Source organism: Pituophis catenifer, unplaced genomic scaffold (assembly GCF_029215685.1).
Source record: "Pituophis catenifer annectens isolate HBS135680 unplaced genomic scaffold, rPitCat1.0.hap2 SCAF_8, whole genome shotgun sequence".
Taxonomy (NCBI): domain Eukaryota; kingdom Metazoa; phylum Chordata; class Lepidosauria; order Squamata; family Colubridae; genus Pituophis; species Pituophis catenifer.
This window is the reverse complement of record NW_027256888.1, coordinates 64,165,545-64,186,246: the sequence shown is the minus strand read 5'-3', so window position 1 is coordinate 64,186,246 and position 20,702 is coordinate 64,165,545. Positions and strand designations below refer to the sequence as shown.

General features: G+C 40.3%; 1 protein-coding gene across 1 annotated transcript in view; it reads right to left on the bottom strand.

The window, feature by feature from the left end:
- The window catches only part of STPG2 (sperm tail PG-rich repeat containing 2), a 196,667-nt gene extending 189,268 nt beyond the window's left edge, over positions 1-7,399 (bottom strand). The window contains exons 1-4 of the mRNA XM_070949093.1: positions 7,294-7,399; positions 5,985-6,094; positions 3,248-3,403; positions 38-199 (exon numbers count right to left, since the gene is read on the bottom strand). Coding sequence (XP_070805194.1) covers positions 38-199; positions 3,248-3,403; positions 5,985-6,094; positions 7,294-7,399 — 534 coding nt within the window. The remainder of the gene's footprint in view (positions 1-37; positions 200-3,247; positions 3,404-5,984; positions 6,095-7,293) is intronic.
- Positions 7,400-20,702: the final 13,303 nt, after the last annotated feature.

The following is a 20,702-nucleotide window of genomic DNA, read 5'->3' as shown; positions in this document are numbered from 1 at the left end:
AGCCAAGAACAGTGCCCCATTTTTTAAAATTACTTACATATACTTGATAGTATGCTGGTCCCAAAGTAGTGTCTCTTACAGGCTGGCTAAATTTTATAAGTGTCCCATCTTCAGCTTCTTCATAACCAAATGCTTGTCCCTGGGAAGGAATAGATGGAGCCTCTGACTTTCGAAAATATTTGATACAGCCTGCAATTTTCTGTGGAAATAAACAAGTGTTATTAGTTCCTTTACAACACATTCTTCTAACCATAAATCATAATACAAGATTGTGGGGTACTTGGTGCTCACTTTCGTGGCATACCAGATTCAGAGCACACCCACAGTTCAACCCTGAGCTACAAATCTTTTTTTCTATCGATAATACAAGATTGGAATTTATTTTACAAAGGAACATCAAATTACACAACTGAATTTCATCACAAAGAAAACAGGGTATGTTTGGCTTTGAACTATAGTCCTATAATATAAAAATATCATTTATTTTCCATTCCATTTCATCCAGGTTTTCTGAACCTCAACAGCCCAATTTAAGGGAAGAACTGTTCTTAATGAATTTGAAATGTATTTTTTTGCAGATTTTTGAGAGATCAATTGGTAGTAATCTCTCTTAATACCATTCTTTCTATCAAAGGATGGAGTTATCTTTTATCTGGTGCTTCTCTTACCTGAGTGGTTCCTTGAATAGTGAGGAATTTTCTTATTTGGAACCAATAGTTTATCTATTCCATGGAAGAACTACAGAGAATGCACAAGTTCTATTGCCAATGCTGGCAAGAATTGGGAATTTTATAATTTAGTTGTTTAGAGACAACCACAGGAAACATAATAGGTGAACTTGACATGTTAGGAGATTGTGAGTTCTAGTTTTGCCTTAAGTACAAAACCAACTGAATGACTATGGGCCATTCACTCTCTTACTCAGCTCTAGGAAGAAGGTAATGGCAAACCACTTCTGAAATCTTGCCAAATCTAGACAGTTACCAAGACTAAACATTGACTTGGTGGCACAATAAATCAACAAATCATCTTATTACAGAACTTAGCTTCTGTATTTCCTTTTAAAGGCTATAGTAACTGAGTTTCTGAACAGTAAGCCTGACACTTCACCTTTGATGACCATGCCGAATGTCTTCTCTCATTCTCCAGTTCAATAATATCTTTCATTTGGTACTTTATGTTCCAGATTTTCAGAGAGTTCACTATTTAATTACCTCCCAAAAGGTTCAAAATCAAGCATTTTCTTTAAATTTTCTAAAAATTCAGATGAGCTATTTTGATAATTGCCACAATTATCACAAATATCCAGTTTTGCCCTAAATTCAGCATAATTACTTGGAAATTAGCTTGGAAGACTGGAGATGAGGTCTCTTACTATTAAAACATACCAGTTGTGGAAGGCCTTGTAAGATACTGTTATAAACGTACTACCATCTTTGTCAGAAAACATTTACTTATAAAATGGGCTCTCTTGATTGCATCCCATTGGTCTATCTTTCATAAATTACCAACTGTTTGTTTGTTTATCATACATATAGACAACCTAAGGATTCCTGGTGGTTTACAAGATAAAATATACAAGTAATGAAAGTTCCAAAATGAATAAAAAACAAAATAAAATAAAATTAACCAAACCAAACCGTAACGAGAGATAGAATGAAGACCTCTGTAGAGATCCTCCCAACCCAAGTATGGTTGCAACTGTATACCAGTCAAAGCTGGGGAAAACGTTCCCCTGTCTATGACTTCCATGGTTTTTTTTTAAATCAGCATCTATGAGTCCAAAAGAACCCACAAATAACAGATTTCCTCTTTCAAGGGTAGAACTACCCATCAAGACAGAGCAGATAAAGAACTCCAGACAAACAGAAACTCTGCCTTGCTAGGAGTTAGTTTAAACCTCCCAGCCTCGAGGCACTGGGATAAAATCTCAAATGGATCACCATTTTCACCAGGTTACTGGTGTAGATCTAAGTGTCATGAGCATATTAATGATATTGAACCCCAAACTTTGAATGAACTCTTTCAGTAGCTTCATATAAATGTTTTTTTAAAAAGAGATGACAGAGAATCTCCCTACACCACAGCATCCCACCAAGGAGTATCTACTGAGTTGATCTTTCCTGCTTCATGGTCACCGATTAGAACAATTCACTAAGGAAGAAAGTAAAACTGCTGCAACCTAGGGACCCAGTCCCTGACTCCTACAAGCTATTTAAAAGGATACTATATTCAGTGGTATCAAAGGCCACTAAGATGTCTAAAAGAGTCAGGATGGATTTCCTTGATCCAGAGTCTGATGAAAATTCAGCCACTCATACTGTCTCCATTCTACCCTGAACCTCCTTTCCAATGTCCAATGAAATCAAGAAATTGCTGATGAAGGAGAAGGATTATACTGACAGTAGCTCCATTTTATGATAAAAAGAGTGGCCATAAGATAGATCTCTATATATGTATATAAAGGGAATATAATTTCATTTCCAAGACAAAGATACCTTGTTTTTGCAATTTTCTAGGTGATTAGTTTCAATTATTTTATTAACTACAAATAAAATTCCTTGAAAAACATTTTATCCAGAATGCTTTTTCAAGCATTTTGAAACAATTCTTTCTTTGGTCTATCTACATCAAAAACGTTTGCCTTCACAAGATTCACGGCTTGCACATCCCTAATGCAGAGAAATAGTGTTTTAGTTTTAGAAGTAGTCTTTATAGGAAAGAAATTATTTTTCTGCCAAAAATTGCCCAAGGTTCTCAGAAAACCCTTCAAGAAGAAAGTGACAGGCATATATATACCACCCTGAAATAGAGGCTCATGTTTGCATAGCAAATTGTCAGTGAAGTGGAATCAGTTCATTTTGCTCTAAGAAAATTGTCAGAGCAAAAATCTCATCATATAGAAACCATACTGCAGCCATATAAAAAAGTTGGAACAGAAGTATTGGTAACCACTACAGGAATAAAATAGTAATTTTTTTCAACCCATTGCCCTCAAATATGTATGCAAGAGAAGAACAAAAATCATACAAGTATCTGAATAACTAATAATACATTTCCATATAATGCAGGCTTCGAAGTCCTTATATTTGCAACTTCAACAAAACAGAAATTTTCAGAATGTATTGTGTTTTACTGGACATTTTTCAGAAAGTACCTGACTACAGAAAACATTTACATAAAAGTTACTATCAGTGTCAACTGTTCATATAAAAAACCAACAATATTCATTTTTATGTTGCCATACCCGTGCAGAAGGCATTTTCAATTGTCTTTTTGTCTTACTGTCTTCTGGACTCAGTGAAGGAGGTTGGCAGTATGTTCCAGGACCAGGTGTATCATTAATTATAAATTGGAAACGCTTTTCCTTGTTTTGAGGACTTTTGCCTCCTTTAATAGTTTTCTGGAGTTAAAAAAAAAACAGGAAAATCATCCATAATGCATCAGTAATCATTGGTTATACTGTACTCTCTATGAACTTACCAAGAATGAAAATATAGATCCTATCATGTGGCTTACACAAATCAAACTCATAAAAGAAGAAAGAAGATTAAATTGTTCAGAAATCATGCAAGCCCATTGTTGCCATGACTTTTTAAATGAATACAACAGATTGGATTCACACAATACAATAAATCATAAACCAATCTCACAGGTTCCAGCTACATAAAAGTTAAAATTATTAACTATTTTGACTACATGCCTGACTAAAAATGAAGGATTTTATCGCCTGGTCCATTTTAAGGAGCTTTTTTTTAAGCACTAAAAGATCAAAAATGGCTAGGAATTAGAAAATCATTCTCTCTTTCATGTATGCCATAGCATATGTTCTGATCAGGATCTAAGCATCTGATCGATGTTCCCTCACTAACTGAAGTTCAGTAGGAACCGGAAGATAAAGGACAATGCATTCATCTTTTTAGAAATAGCTTCTATACAAAGTCTATTTAATTTAAAAACTCTGTCAATTTTATTGAAGCTAATAAAAAAATTCTGGTTATTCAAAATGTTTTTGCAGTAAATACTGCAGCTGCTGTTTTTAATCCCAAGTGCTTTTAACATAGAAGCCTTGTTCCTGTGAATTGGTTTGTTGCTATTATTTCTTCAATATCTATAGCCACTCAACTCAACCAAGTAACTCTGGGCAGTTTACAATTCTAATTAAAGGCAAAAATTTCCCATCCAGCTGTTTCTGATTCTGGGGGGGTGGGGGTGTTCATCTCCATTTCTTAGCTGAGGGAGCCAGTGTTGTCTGAAAACACTTCCATGGTCATGTGGACAGCATGACTATATGCCAAGGGGCACAGAATGCTTTTCACCAAAGTGGTACCTGTTCATCTATTCCCATTTGCATGCTTTCGAACTGCTAAGTGGACAGGAGCTGGGGCAAATAATGGGAGCTCACCTTGTCAGATGGCGCTTCAGTCTCAAATTTAGGCTGTCTTTAACCACCAGCCATTGTGCCCCTAACAATTCTAATTATTAGTTAGTAATTCTGCTACTTATTGTTATATGCGTTATTTGTATTTGGTATTGTCTAACTGAATTTCTATTATCTACGTGTAGTTTCATAGTAATGATAAACTTATAGTAAAGAGTACAAAAATGTTTAAAATAAAGAGTTCCTAAATTTTTATAGTCCAGTTATTTTTATAGTGCCATTTTAGTATGCAAACCGCTAGGCATTTAGTGCAGGCTGTTAAAAAGTCATACTTACAATGTTGCACCAGGATATTCAATACCCAGTGAGAAAAAATAATTCTGATGTTGGAGTTGTGCACTAATATTATTCTTTAAATTGGAGAAAGCAATCACATTTAAATCTGTTTTGTATACAACTTAAATCTTAAATATCCTGTTTCTAAATATTCATTAAGCAAAAACACAGCAACCAACACAGTTCACGTCTCCATTTCAAAATGAATCAAGATTTAATAACAGATTTTAAAAGAAAAACAAGAAAATGTAATTCAAAAGTAAAAATAACTTTATTAACAATTACTTCTTTCTTTTTAGAAGAGAGCATAAACATTCTGTTTATTTCTGTGTGTTTGTGTGTGTGTTTTTGTCAGTAACTTCTGTTGAGTACATAGTGAATTTCATGAAATTTTACTTGGCAACATTTTTTCGATGTGCTTTAGCTTTCCTGTCTTCTAAGGGCTAAGAGAACCTCTGGTGACTAGCCCCAAGTCACCCAGCTGCTTTCTATGTCCAAGGCAGGACTAGAACCTGAGTTCCCCCAGCCTTGGTTTAAAATGAATGCTTTTGTGTTATTGCTTGCTCATAGAATATTTCAAAAATTATGCTGATACATGTTTCATAAATGCTAAATAATGTTTAGGACTGAAGCTTTTAAAAATGAAAAATGAAACAAACAACTCCCATCTTCCCTTTATTATGTTGTGAATTAAAATAATAATATTCCATTTAGATAAATAGTTTGTAAGACTGAATGTAATATGTTGCCAAATTGATCGAACTGTTGTCACAGAGGTATTTAAGTGGAAAGTTTAAGATTTAAACAAAAAACGACTAAAACAAAACATTCAATTTTTTTCAGCATGGATTTTATAGCCACAAGTTAATGCAGTTCAAAAGTATAAAAATAAGATGATTCAGAGTATAACAGATGTACTAATTTAAAAACTCCTCTGAAGTACTTGGCACTCTATTCTTTTACAAATTCTAATATCCACCATCTAGTCCAGTCACCTAGTAATAAGAGAAAATACTTTAGAATAATTTGGCAATCGTTTTAGAAAGGAGTGAGAAATTAAAAGTAGGAAATAAAATAATCTTAAAACTCAACTAATTGTTTGTGTTTAGAACTGCCACTCCAAACAAATCACTAATTTAGAACAGAAATAGAAAACCTGGATTAAAAATATTTTTGAAAAATATAAGTTTTAATCTATATCATAAATCCATTTACTATTCCTTGGTATCTTACAGCTTGTATATCAGGTTTATTGATATGGCTCTACCTGTATTTTATGAATCTCATAGGTTCCTGGCCCCGGCATATCATCCTCATCATTTTGAGAAATAACTTCAAGCCCACGGCTTGCCAGGGAAAGAAATGGAGCATAGCCGCCTGAAGAGAAAATAAGTCATATATGCATTTTTAAGAATTTTTCTGCTTTTTATTCAACTGTAAATAATATTAATATGAAAGACACCTCCCCCCCGCAAGTTCTGCTATGCTGCCTCATTGTGGTAAGGGAGGGATGAGCGAAGAATGTTTTGCCCATGTATGCCAAGAGTATGTAATGTCCTTGGGAGATCCTAAGGTGTGAAGGTCATCCCAGAGGTTCTTTCTGAGCAGCAGAAATATAGGAAGATAATGGAAGCAGAATGTCATTTTAGTGACAACATAAAAAATCATTTCATACAGGGTAGGGGAAAGCAGCATCAAACCACAGCTGCATTTTATTAAGAAAACCAAATGAACAAATTGATGATATAGTCATGGATGGGGGTCCCTCAGGCTGGATGGTAATCTCATGCCACCTAAGATGTTACTGAGGATAAAGAGCTGAGGATCTTTTAGAGCGCTAATTCTAAAGGGAAAACTGCAGGGAGAAAATTATTATTATTTATATTAAGTGTGTGTGTGTGTGTGTGTGTGTGTGTGTGTGTGTGTATACATACATACACACACACACATACACAACGGTTCAAACTCATTCCAGATTGTATCGCAAGACTGGGCCCAAGGCACCACAGCTTCACAAATGTCTCACTTAACAACAGAAAAGTATATCCCTGTATATCCCAGCCAGGGAATTTTGGGAGTTGAAATCCAACATTTTAAAACTCCCAAGTTTGAGAAACACTGCTCTAAATTCATGGCAGGCATAGTGGAAATTACTCTCCAGCCTAAAGCTCCAGGTATACTGGAACTACAACTCCCAGGAACCCCTTTGTTCGCACAGTCTGAAAGTTAAAGTTTAGTGCAGGGGTTTCCAACCAACAAAGCTGGCTGAGGAATTCTGGGAGTTGAAGTCCACAAGTCTTAAAGTGGCCAAGGTTGGAGACCCCCGTTTTAGTGGATGGCTACTGTAGTTTGGGAACCGATGTCGCGTTGCCAGGTTAATGGTAGCAAAGCCCTCTCTCTCTCCTCAGCCATCCATTCCACCCACCCTTCCCGGCCACTACATAATTGGCATGTTACGTAGAGACGCGCGAGGGAGGGGAAAAAAAAAAAGATAAACGTTTCGGGCGGGAGTGAAGGCAAGGCTTGGTTTTTTGTTGCTGTTTTTTTTTTTTTTGCCCCGTCTTCCCGCCGCTCACCTCGAATCTGCCTGTTCTGGGAAGGCAAGTCGTAGCAGCCGGGGCCTAGGTGGGGGCTCGTGCAGCCCACCGTCAGAGGGAAGGAGCGGGGAGTCCGGTCGTACATGCCGCCGGCTCGCGGGCGGCAGGCGCAGCCGTCGCCATGGCTACCGCGCGCCTCACGCGCCGCCGCTGTCAGGAGAGCCCGAAAACGAGCCCCGCCCCCTCGAGACGGTTAGGGGGGGTGGAGTGGGAGGGAGAAGCCCCGTTATGGCCCGCCGGCTGCCTTCGCGCCCCTTTTGGGGGGGGAGATTAGTCGACGGCGATAGGCGGCCTCTCATGTCGCAGTACCTCATGGATGCTGCTGGAAGCGTACACCATCTTACTAACAAGGTGAAAGGCTTGCGGGTAGTCCTCGTCTTACCACAGATCCTTTAGTGACCGTTCGAAGTTACAGCGGCGCTGAAAGAAAGCGGCTCGTGACTATTTTTCACACGTATGACCGTGGCAGCATCCCTATGATGGGTCACGTGATTTACATTCGGATGTTTGATACCTGGTTCGTATTTATGAGGGTTGCAGTGTTCTGGGGTCGTGTGATCACCTTTGCCAAACCTTCTGATAGGCAGAAGGTTGGGGAAGCCAGATTCACTTAACAACCATGTTACTGACTTATGACTATTTTTCACACTTATGACTATTTTTCATACTTATGACCGTTGCAGCATCCCCAATGGTCAGGTGATTTATATTCAGATCAGTAGTGGTGGGTTGCCCCTGGTTCGCACTGGTTGTATAGAACCGGTAGTAAAACCGGCGGGAGGCTCCGCCCACCGACCCCGACGTCATCAAAATGCTTCTGCGCATGTGCAGAAGCGAGCGTGCGCGTGCGGCCCCGTTGCAAACCAGTAGTAAAGGTAAGTAGAACCCACCCCGATTCAGATGTTTTGACACCTGGTTCGTATTTTGATGACGGTTGCAGTGTCCTGGGGTCATGTGATCACCTTTTGCACCCTTCTGACAAGCAGAGTCAGTGGGGAAGCCGGATTCACTTAACAACCATGATACTGACTTATGACTATTTTTCACACTTATGACTGTGGTAGCATCCCCATGGTCACGTGATTTACATTCGGATGTTTGATACCTGGTTTGTATTTATGATGGTTGTGGTGACCTGGGGTTGTGTGATCGCTTTTTGCAAACTTCTGACAGGCAGTCAATGGGGAAGCCGGATTCACTAAACAACATTACTGACTTTTGCCTGTTTTTCACACTTATGACTATTTTTCACACTTACAATCATTACAGCATCCCCAATGGTCAGGTGATTTACATTCGGATGTTTGACACCTGGTTCATATTTTTATGACAGTTGCAGTGTCCTGGAGTCATGTGATCACCTTTTGCAACCTTCTGACAGGCAGAGTCAATGGGGAAGCCGGATTCACTTAACAGTGGTATTACTGACTTAACAACTGCAGTGATTCACTTAACAAATGTGGTAAGAAAAGTCATAAAATGGGGGGAAACTCAGTTAACGAATTTCTCACTTAGAAACATAAATTTTGGGATCAAATGTGGTCATAAGTCAAGGACTACCTGTATCCTATGATTGTTGTGCCAAAAGAGTAATGGCCATTGGCCATTGGCCATTTCCCAGCTGCTGCAGTCAAGGCTTTAGAAGTCATGTCCTGTGACTGCTAGGCCTTGCCGGTGAGTTTGTAATGGGACAGTTTGCATTTTTAGTCTCACATGCTTGGTGAATTAGTGACCCTAGGCCTAGTCAGTATTGGATCACCAGCCAGAAGTACTTTGGTTAGCAATTCATTTTGGGGTTAGAACGGTCCCACTCTTGATTCAGAATAGTTTGGTTTCCTAGGTTCAAACCAGGGGGTGCTATTCAGCAGGTTCTGACAGGTTCTGGAGAACTGGTAGCGGAAACTTTGAGTAGTTTGGAGAACCAGCAAATACCACCTCTGGCTGGCCCCTGAGTGGGGTGGGAATGGAGTTTGCAATATCCTTCCCCCAGGAGTGGGGAGGGAATGGGGATTTTGCAGTATCCTTCCCCTGCCACGCCCACCAAGCCATGCCCACAGAATCAGTAGTAAAAAAATTTGAATTCCATCACTGGTTCAAACAATATGTTGGGTTTAGAAATATCTGAGTGAGCACAATCTCTGTAAACTGGCATTGCAGGCAGTTTGGCCATAAATTCAGCTTAACTTTTTTAATTTTGCATTTAAATTTTTATGTAATTAATTTAAATTTATTTTTCAAATTCAATAAAATCGTACACTTGTTTATTTAGAACTAAATCTCTCAGAATTTAATGGATGTGTTGCCAAATATCTTGAGGATTATAGCTACAATTTATTTGTTTTGATCTAAAATTTGAACTTCTAGTGCTCAGTTATGACTCCATAAGGAATAGATCGATACTTTTCTTTAAATCTAAGCTGTTGAGAAAAAAAGGACAGCTTTGACCTTCAGCATTTACTTTAAAAGCATATTTGCACAACTAAGCTGTGAAATGTTAAACTAAAAGCATGCTTTGGTGCACCTTTTCTTACACTGTCTCTCAAGAAAAGTGTCCAGTAAATTAAAATACATGACTTGATCATCTGTATTTGTCTTTGTAAATGAAAAATGTGCTATTCTAACCAAAAGGAAAATTTATTAGATATCTTTTATTTAGTTTCCTATATTCTACCAGGAAACTAATTTATATGTATACTTCACTTTCTCCTTCCCACTTATTTTATTGTCACCCTGGGGAAGGGATCAGTACTGAACCAGTGAGTTTAATGGTCAAGCAGAGTTTTGAAAACAGGTCTCCCACAGACATTCTAACCACAATGCCATGCTGATTCTCTCACTGGTAATTAAATAGCAATCTTCAAAATAAGATTAGCCTTCATAAAAGCAGTAGGAAGATTGCCAGCTAGCTGCCTTTAGGGTCACTATTAAAAAAAAATCCACCATCTATTTGATGTCACTTTTTAATATAGTGGGGGGAAATCACTTCATTTAATATTATGAGCACAGTGGTAGGTGATATCTATTCCTATTGTTTTCAATCAATACTTAGAGCAATTAATTCTTCCCTGTTTCTTTGCAGTAATACTAGGGTGCCTGTGATGTAGTTTAATATATGAAGCCATAATTTAAAATGTTTTAAATACATAGTGTAATGATAAAGGAGGGGGGACTGTAAATCATTACACAGTGTGGCAAGAATGGACGCAAATATGAATTAAATGAAGTCTGAGCCTGCTTTTAATTAAATCTTGGGGTTGTTGTTGTTTTTAGTTCTATGACTTGAATTCATTCTGTGTATTTGGTTATCAACTAATCTTTCCTAAATTTCTGCTAATAAAACCAATAAATATCCCCAAAGACACCTTAGCTTACCATAATTACCTCTGTGCTTGCATTCATAATTAAATAATCTATTTTACAACATGGCTTATTTTATGCTTGCATAACAAGACATTCAACATTTATCATCATGAACTGCTTCAAAAGTCATTATGATCCAGATGGCTAATCCACTGGTGTCCATTTCTGCTCTACAAGGCAAACAGAAAACATATTAAGCTATTTTAATAAAATGGGGAACGTCACCATGGAATCAGTCATTGCTTTCAAATTCTAAGCAGACTGATGAAGGATTTTACATACCCAACAAATTATAAACAGCCAAAAATAGTTAATTCTAGAAGTGACTGCCACCTCTCTTGCCTAAACCATGGTCTACCAGCCACAGTGGCTGGATCACATGAGATACTAGGGCAAAATCAAACCATACTATGGCATAGTATTTCATTCCACCATAGTAGTAATATGGTTTATTTGATTTTAACTTAAGAGTATTCTGTGAAATTAGCTATTGATTGTTTATTATGGTGTTTGGCTTACTATAATAGAAAACAATTACCGGTATTTATCAACCATAGTAAAATAAGCAATAACTTTGCATAACATCTGAGTCATCTAGGTTTCACATATGGTATTGTATTAAATCATAATGTTTATGATGGTGTTTGGGTTAACATTTTATAATAAATCTATTGCGAACAAATTGTTGTGGTTTGTAATTTATGGTTGTGTCTTGAAATCAGTGACCAGCTTGTTCAGTTGTAACTGTCCTATTCATAGTACCGTAGACCACAAGAGACAGCATTGAATAATTAAAGACAGGAAATTTTAAAAAGAAAGAATTTACTTTTGTTTTCTTCTAATGCTCAAAATATGTAGAGGCTGTCCAATAAAGGCTACTTTAGATGTTCCAATTGAAAGATCTATAATATAGATCTGTTATCATTACCCATTATTTTTAGGTGTCCATTATTTCTGTGCTTTGCTGCTCTTTCTAACAAAGCTTGAGGCTCAAATGTTATTGCAGATTAACTATTACATTGCAGTATCCCTTCCTTAATACCCGGAACTTATTGCTGGGCTGATTTTGGAGTTTTCCTGGCTATTTGGGGTTTTCAATCGCCCTTCCTAGGCAGAAAGGTTGTTCTGGGAAGGGTAAGAATTCATGGCCTCTATGAAAACCATCAACTTATCCCATGAAATTTCAAACTTGACTCATACAATCAACCATATGTTAAGACTTAGTTTTCACCTCAGAGTTGTTAATATACAATCTGAAGATGAAGAATGTTTTAAGGAGTCTTCCTTCTGGAATGATATCCCTCATTCCCTGAGATCCATGTAACTCCCACCTTGGTGCAGTTCTGAAAGTCTTCAAAACCTTGGCTGCTTAGTTTTTTGAGGTGAGAGCTTGTATATGAGGTATAACTGTAAACCAGCAAGAGTTATTTTAGAATGAGCGTCCTCCAAACCTAATCATCCTCATCATCATCCTTTGCCATAATCATTTCTTGGTCTGAATGAAACTGTTTGTCACTGATTATCTCTACAGGGTTCAAATGGCCAATCCTTAGTAACTCATGTACCCCGGTGGCTGTTGGGGATTCTCCCAGCAACCTGGCAGGCAATTATGCCAAGTATTTAGTCAAGATCTGAAATTCAGAAGCAATCAGAGTGTTGGCTATGATTGCCACTGACAGCCTATGCAAGTTTGGCTGATGTGCCAGCTGCAGACTTTCCAGAACAGGAGAACATGGCAACAGTTACTTACACCTTATCACTGCTAAGATAGACTACTGTATTTTACTGCTGATATATTTGTGTTTGTTTTGTTTTATTGTGCTATGTGTTTATATATTATGATATTGGAAACCTCCAGAAGCCATTTGAAGCGTAGCAGCCTGTAAACACTATAAATAAGTAAATATACCTATTAACACACACAACACACACACCCAACTTTTGACATGACACTCCTCTTCTGCCAGATTGGCATTCTTATAACATTTGGTTGATTTTGACTGATCTTGCAAGTTATTTGGATGGAAGAGTACTATCAAATATGAAGATTGGAAGTTGAAAAAAAACAACTTCCTCCTAAGGGAAAAAAAATATGTTTCTGTGGTTACAAAGAACATTATATGAATATGTCACGAAGTCACCAGCAGTTGAGCTCAGCTTGGAATCTATTTCTTTTTATTCAGAATAGACCTTTCACTGCAAAATGAGTTTCATCAAGGAAGGGCGAGTCTGCACAGTATATCATATCCATAGACAGTAACTAGGAAAAAATAACAATACTAATACATTATAATATAGTTGTAATAATCTAGGCATGATTCAATTAGGTCTTCCCAGTCTTCTCCAATACCACCAAGAAAGTCCAGAGAGATGGCATGGAGCAAGGAAGAATTTGTAGGGTTTTTTAGGGAAATTTTTTAAGATTTTAAGGGGTTCTGGGAGGGGGTTTGTAATGATCTTTCTAGAGAAATTGGGAAGAAGACTCTGGGGGATGGGGGGGGAAATCCACCAGGGTCAGAGCCGAGCCCGGCACAGGGTAATGATTTGGGAGGTGCTGGTCGAGGGACTGGGAAAGGGATGGGGGACGATACCTATGAGGTCTGTACCATCAGCACGGTAGATGGGAGGGGCAGATATGGCGGGAGCAGGGGACCATATCATGTGTTGGGGGCTCGCACTCGCTGTTTGAGAGCAATTGCTTGTCCCGGTCCCCATGGCTCCTCTCGGAGACTAGGTGGCTTAGACACTCAGGATCTGGGCCTTCGGCTGATGTTATGCAATGCCAGGTCTGTGGTCAATAAGGCCCCCCTCATTCACGATCTTATACAAGAGGGAGGAGCGGACCTGGCGGGTATTACGGAGACCTGGTTGGGCCCGGAGGGTTGCGTCCCTCTGGTTGAAATGTGCCCACCAGGCTTCAGAGCATTCCATCAGCCGAGGGCCCAGGGGAGGGGTGGGGGGGTGGCGGTTATTATTAACGAGGATCTGGGTCCGAGGGAGACCACTGTGCCTCAGATAGCCGGATGTGAGTCCCTCCTTGTGAGGTGGGTTCGTGGGGTTCAGATGGGCTTGTTGCTTACGTACCTGGCTCCCTGCCACGTGGCAACAGCCCTACCTGAGCTACTCGACGTGATAGCCACGGTGGCAGTAGATACACCCAGGCTTTTAGTCATGGGTGATTTCAACTTGCCATCCGTCGGTGAAACGTCTGAGGTGGCTCGGGAGTTCATGGCTTCCATGACGGCCATGGACCTGACCCAGTTAGTTCATGGCCCTACTCACAGGGGAGATCACACTCTGGATTTGATTTTTGTCTCTGGCCAGTGGTTGAGTGGTCTTGTTATAGGGGATATAGACATGGAACCCTTGTCATGGACTGACCACTCACTCCTTCGCCTAGATCTTCGAACCACGACCCCTCGCCGCAGGGAGGCGGACCCAATTAGATGGATCTGCCCCAGGTGCCTGATGGATCCTGATAGGTTCCAGACGGAGCTTGGGCCATTTCCTGAGGATCTAGCACATGACTCGGCTGAGGACCTGGTAGCCGCCTGGGATCGGGTGGCTGGTGGGGCCTTGGACCGAGTTGTGCCTTTGCGGCCTCTGACCCGATGCCAATCCCGTGCGGCTCCTTGGTTTACTGAGGAGCTGAGGGAAATGAAGCGCCGGAAAAGACGCCTGGAGAGTGGTTGGAGGGCCAGTCTCGCTGAATCTGATCGAACACTGGTAAGGTCGCATATTAAGGCCTACCTAGTGGCGATAAAGACGGCAAAGTCTAACTACTTTTTCACCTCTAGGGAAATCAGGGAATCATCCGGCCGCCCTGTTTCGGGTGACCCGCGCCCTGCTCCATCTGGGAGTGCGGGAGGATCCCTTAGAAGGCAGGGCGGAGGATTTCGGACAATACCTGTATGACAAAATCGCTCAGATCCGGGGGGATTTGGACTCTGACTGGGTAGATCAGGGCAGGGTGACGAGGAACAGTCTTGAGAATGTTATCTGGGAGGAGTTTGATGCTGTGACTCCCGATGATGTGGACAGGATTTTGGGGAGACAGTGCGGCCACATGTTTACTGGACCCGTGTCCCTCCTGGTTGGTACTGGCTTCCCAGGAGGTTATACGAGGCTGGCTCCAGGGCGTCATTAATGCTTCGTTGAGTGAGGGTCACTTCCCCGCTGCCCTGAAAGAGGCGGTGGTGAGGCCTCTCCTCAAGAAGCCGTCCCTGGATCCAGCAATATTGGCTAACTATCGTCCTGTCTCCAACCTTCGCTTCATTGCGAAGGTTGTTGAGAGTGTGGTCGCGCAACAGTTTCCGCAATTCCTGGAGGAAACATCCTATCTAGATCCGTTCCAGTCGGGTTTCAGGTCTGGGCACAGCACGGAAACGGCATTGGTCGCGTTGGTGGATGATCTTTGGAGGGCTCGGGACAGGGGTTATTCCTCTGTTCTGGTCCTATTAGATCTCTCAGCGGCTTTTGATACCATCGACCATGGTATCATGCTGCACCGGCTGGAAGAGTTGGGGGTGGGAGGCACTGTGTTGCGGTGGTTCTCCTCCTTTCTCTCCGACCAGTCGCAGTTTGTGTTGGCAGGGGGGGCAGAGGTCGACCTCGAGGCCTCTCATTTGTGGAGTGCCGCAGGGATCGGTCCTCTCGCCCCTTCTGTTCAACATTTATGTGAAGCCGCTGGGCGAGATCATCCGTGGCTTTGGGGTGAGATACCACCAGTACGCTGATGACACCCAGCTGTACATCTCCACCCCAGGCCACCCCAACGATGCCCTTGAAGTGATGTCCCAGTGCCTGGAGGCTGTGCGGATCTGGATGGGAAGGAACAGGCTCAAGCTCAACCCTTCCAAGACTGAGTGGCTGTGGCTCCCGGCATCCCAATATAGTCAGTTGACTCCATCACTGACTATTGAGGGCGAGTCTTTGGCCCCCACTGAAAGGGCTCGCAATCTGAGAGTCCTCCTGGATAGGCAGCTGTCTTTGGAGGAACATCTGACGGCTGTTACCAGGGGGACCTTTTATCAGGTTCGCCTGATTCGCCAGTTGCGGCCCTTTCTTGATCGGGATTCCTTGTGCACAGTCACTCACGCCCTCGTCACCTCTCGCCTTGACTACTGCAATGCTCTCTACATGGGGCTCCCCTTGAAGAGCACCCGGAGGCTCCAGCTGGTCCAGAATGCAGCAGCGCGGGTAGTGATGGGAGCAACTTGGCGCTCCCATGTAACACCGCTCCTGCGCGAGCTGCACTGGCTCCCGGTGGTCTTCCGGGTGCGCTTCAAGGTGTTGGTTATCACCTTTAAAGCGCTCCATGGCATAGGGCCTAGTTATCTCCGAGACCGCCTGCTGCTACCGACGACCTCCCATCGACCCGTGCGCTCCCACAGAGAGGGCCTCCTCAGGGTGCCATCAGCCAATCAATGTAGGCTGGTGGCCCCCAGGGGGAGGGCCTTCTCTGTGGGGGCTCCCACCCTCTGGAATCAGTTGCCCCCGGAGATAAGAAGAATCAATGACCTCAATGCCTTCCGTCGTTCCCTGAAAACCCATCTTTTTCAGCAAGCCGGGTTGGCTTAAGAAGAAATTTTTAAATTCTTTTAATTGGTCTGTGATTCTTAACTTTTGGCCCAAAATTTATATATATTTTTAAATGTTTTAATATTTGTATTCTATGTTTTTTATCTTGGCTGTACACCGCCCTGAGTCCTCAGGGAGAAGGGCAGTATATAAATTGGAAATTAAATTAATTAAATTAAATTAAATTAAATTAAATTAAATTAAATTATTAAATTAATTAAATTAAATTAAATTATTAAATTAAATTAAAGTAGGAATGTTCCTGGTAAATTATATCTGGGTATATTATGTTCAAACCTGAAATAGTTTTCATATGTAGTTATATAGTCTGAGCTTATGGTGGCTGCTTTTTTATCTTTACTTCAAGCTTTGAACATTTATTCATGATTGCTGTAAAATCAATGACAGATTTTGAAAATGTAAAGAAATGCCTATTTCCAAGGGAAGTTCTGCACTTGTGAAAAGTCACAGTATCATATTGACAATTGTGAATGAAGAGTAGGAGGCTCCAGTGACTCATTCTTTCGATTAAAAGGCAGTCTACATAGTAAAAATGTATGAAGACCTCCACCTCTTCAGTGAAAGTCTATAGAATCTGACATTTAAAATGCCTACACTGACTGCCTTTCCATTTGGCATATTTCTCTGCAGCTGAAAAGCATACAAGCTTTCTGTCCAGTTCTCATTATTGCCTTTAACCAAAATTTACTCAAAATACAAATGAGTAGATCAGAAGGCATCCACGTCAGGGGTGAAATCCAGCAGGTTCTGACAGGTTCTGGAGAACCGGTAGCGGAAAGTTTGAGTAGTTCAGAGAACTGGCAAATACCACCTCTGGCTAGCCCCAGAGTGGGGTGGGAATGGAGATTTTGCAGTATCCTTCCCCTGCCACGCCCACCAAGCCACACCCACAGAACCAGTAGTAAAAAAAATTTGGATTTCACCACTGATCCACATCCTATTCTGCCAGATGTGAACCATAAAATTAAATACAAACATGTAGAATCAATGGTACACTATTGGCTATAGCAAAAGAATTTTTCTTCTTATAGTTTGGAGATCGTTTTTCTTCTCCTGCCATTGTCTCTTAAAACATCCATCTCTTCTTGAAGTTGCCTGATACAAATATACACTATTGGTCTGTATTATTTTGTAGGTTTTTTGTTGTTGCAAACTACACTTAAAACTGAAGTAAATAGCAGGAATATATACACTGCTCAAAAAAATAAAGGGAACACAAGCAGAAGACATCCGAGATCTGAATGAATGAAATAGCCTTATTAAATACTTTGTTCATTACATACAGTAGTTTTGTGTTCCCTTTAGTTGTTTGAGCAGTGTATAAACTACTGTATGTAAAGAACAAAGTATTTAATAAGGCTATTTCATTCATTCAGATCTCGGATGTCTTCTGCTTGTGTTCCCTTTATTTTTTTGAGCTGTATATTTCTACTCACTAATGAAAGCATAAATAAAAGTTTTAGGAAGAAACTGATCTATCACTAATCATCAAGCAGATCATATTGGCCTTTGATCTATAAAGTGATCCAATTTAAGTTTAGGGAATTAGTAGATTCTCTAGAGGACAGTACTGCAGTACAGCTGAATCTATGCACAATCATGAACAGGTCTCTGAAGTCAATCCCTTTCAGCTCCACTCAGTGCTATAATACATTACTTCTAGGTTACATTAATAATAGATGAATATAATCTCCATTTCAAATCAAAATCCTTCCCTGAATAATCAGGAAAATTGGTTTGATAATGACTTCACTTATTTTTTTTTTTCAGAATTATCATTTCCATTAAAATAAGCTTTGTGAGGGGAATAGTCACAGACCTTCTAAGCATTATTGATAAAACATACTATATACAATGGTAGACACCTCATTATATCTTCCTTTGACTTTCAGATTTAACATACTTAGGAAGATACAACACCTGCCCTTTCAAATGTTGTTGAACTTGTTAAACCCAATATCTTTCACTATGGGCCCAGCAAAATGGCCACCTTAAAAGTTCTATCCTCCAATCTGAGCTATCAGAAACCTATACAAGCATAAATTGCTCTATTAGTGTTGGTCTTGATTTTGCCTCCATAATTAGGCTGGAGAATGATGTTCTCTTTACTGTTTTAATGTTGAACAAATTGAAGAAGTTATTGATGATTTCCTGAGTTTGCTTCATTCTCCATTCAAGAATTAACTGTCAGGTATAAAAATTACCACTAGTTGCTCTTCACTGGTGCGGTGCAGATAAGCAAGTATCCCTGGAAACTTTAGAACCTATCAGGTTATCTGACAAACTGGTTGCAGGTATGGAGATTTTTTATTATTATTATTATTATTATTATTATTATTATTATTATTATTATTATTATTATTAAATTTACATCTCACCATCACATTGACTTTGGACAGCTTACAACATGATAAAACCATACTGTAAAATATTAAGCACAATAAATATATTAAAATCTGCAGAGAATTAGCTACAATGTGGGACTATAAAATGAGATAAATGTGGGATCTTTGATTTAATCCACTAACCACTTCCAGAATGGCACACACCGATCTAAAGCCCCAGACCAATAGGCAGAGGCAGGTTTTAAGGACCTTTCAGAAGGTCAAGAGCAGAGGTGTCAAACTCACGACGGCGGCACATGATGTATCAGGACTTTTTTTCCCCTCGCTAAACTGGGCATGGGCGTGGCTTGCACGTGATGCATCCAGCCCTTGGGCCGGGAGTTTGACAGCCCTGGTCAAGAGGATGGTGGCAGAACTTACCTCCAGGACTGCAGTGTTCCAAAGGATGGGAGGCATAGCAGAAAAGGCTCTTCTCCTGGACCCTGCCAGCTGGATTTCCTTGGTCCACAGGATGCCCTTTTGCTGGCACGAGTGGGGCAGGCCAGTCCCATTGGGGTGAGATAGTTGCTCTAGGAACCAGGACTCATGTTATAAAGGCTAACATTGACATTTAGTGAGGTAATGAATAATGAGTTCATTAATTCCATAAATTAATCCATTCCAGCTTCAGAAGAAGTGCTGTGACAACAATTTCATAGTGCTGCTTCTGTGGCTGCAAAGCAGTGGGTTGCTTTTGACTTCGCCTCCACCTCTGAGGATCTATTCTTCCTCCAGAAGCCAAATACTTCAATCTTTTGGTTCTTCTCACACCCTTTCTGCTGAACCAAGTGGCTAGATTACTTTCCTCATCTTGACATGCCATAGATAGAAAGTTAATGTGCCAAAATTAAGAGCCACCTGTTTCTATTTTTGGTATTCCTCCATTATCTAGTTTTGGAAGCACTGGCTGATACAAGAAAAGAAACCAGCCCTGCAAAGCAGACTGTAGTGAGAAGAATAACATTGGCAGATATGCGGCCTGCATCATCATCTAGATTATCACAATTATTTTTGGAAAGAGTGTATGTGTCAGGGTATGCAGATTTAATAGCTGTAAGCTGATGGAAGGTTGTAAGCGGAGGCAACCGGAAGCTGATGGGATGAGGCAGCAGGGTTACTGCCACTTTAAGAAACTGGGTAAGAAGCTGCCTATATAAGGGAAGCCATTAGAGTGTGTTTCCTTCTCCTCATGCCTTCTCCTCATGTTCTCTTTCATTGTGTATCTCATTGCTGTCCATGTGTCAGTAGCTGTATGATAAGGTATTTAACCACGTATAAGTCTGTAAATATTTAACTGTAGATAAAACGACTGTTATTTATCTAAAAGGCTCTGTGTGCTGTGTGCTGTGTTTTGCTCCTGGGTTTATCTCATAATACTAGTTACGCTGCTAAAAACACTGACAGTATGTATTTTTATTTGTAGGTATGTTTCGTCCAAATTACTGTATCGTTCCACAGAATTCAGGCTAGAAATAACGGCAGTTGAGTTGCAACTAGATTTTGTTTTAATGACAAATTTCCTGACAATAAGATCTGTGCAGCAGTAGAATAGTCTACCTACAGCTATAAGTTCCCCATCTCTGGAGGTTTTTAAGAAGAGGCTATTTTTGAGGATGGTTTAATTGGATTTTCTGCACACTGCAGAGAGTTGGACTAGATGATCCTAGAGACTTCTTCCAATCCCACAATTCTAGGATATTGCCTTGGCACATCTATTACTGGGAGCAGCTGAATTTCTGGCTCCAACAAAACTGTAAAAAATCTACTCTTCTCTCTCCTTTTATTTCCTAAGTGGAGTAATAAAATGTTCTTTGCAACCTCTGAAAGAAATGTTCTTTATTTTGAAAGCTCGCCTAGAGAGACTATATCACATAGATATACAACTTTAAAGAAAGCTAGGAAGTCTTCATCTTTGAGAACAGATTATGGAACACAATAGCACTAATTCATACATGAAAAGAAATGACTCATCCATTGCTCAGAGTTATCTAAATGCAAGCAGACAAAACCGAAGTCATAACATTCATATTATGTATTGTGATT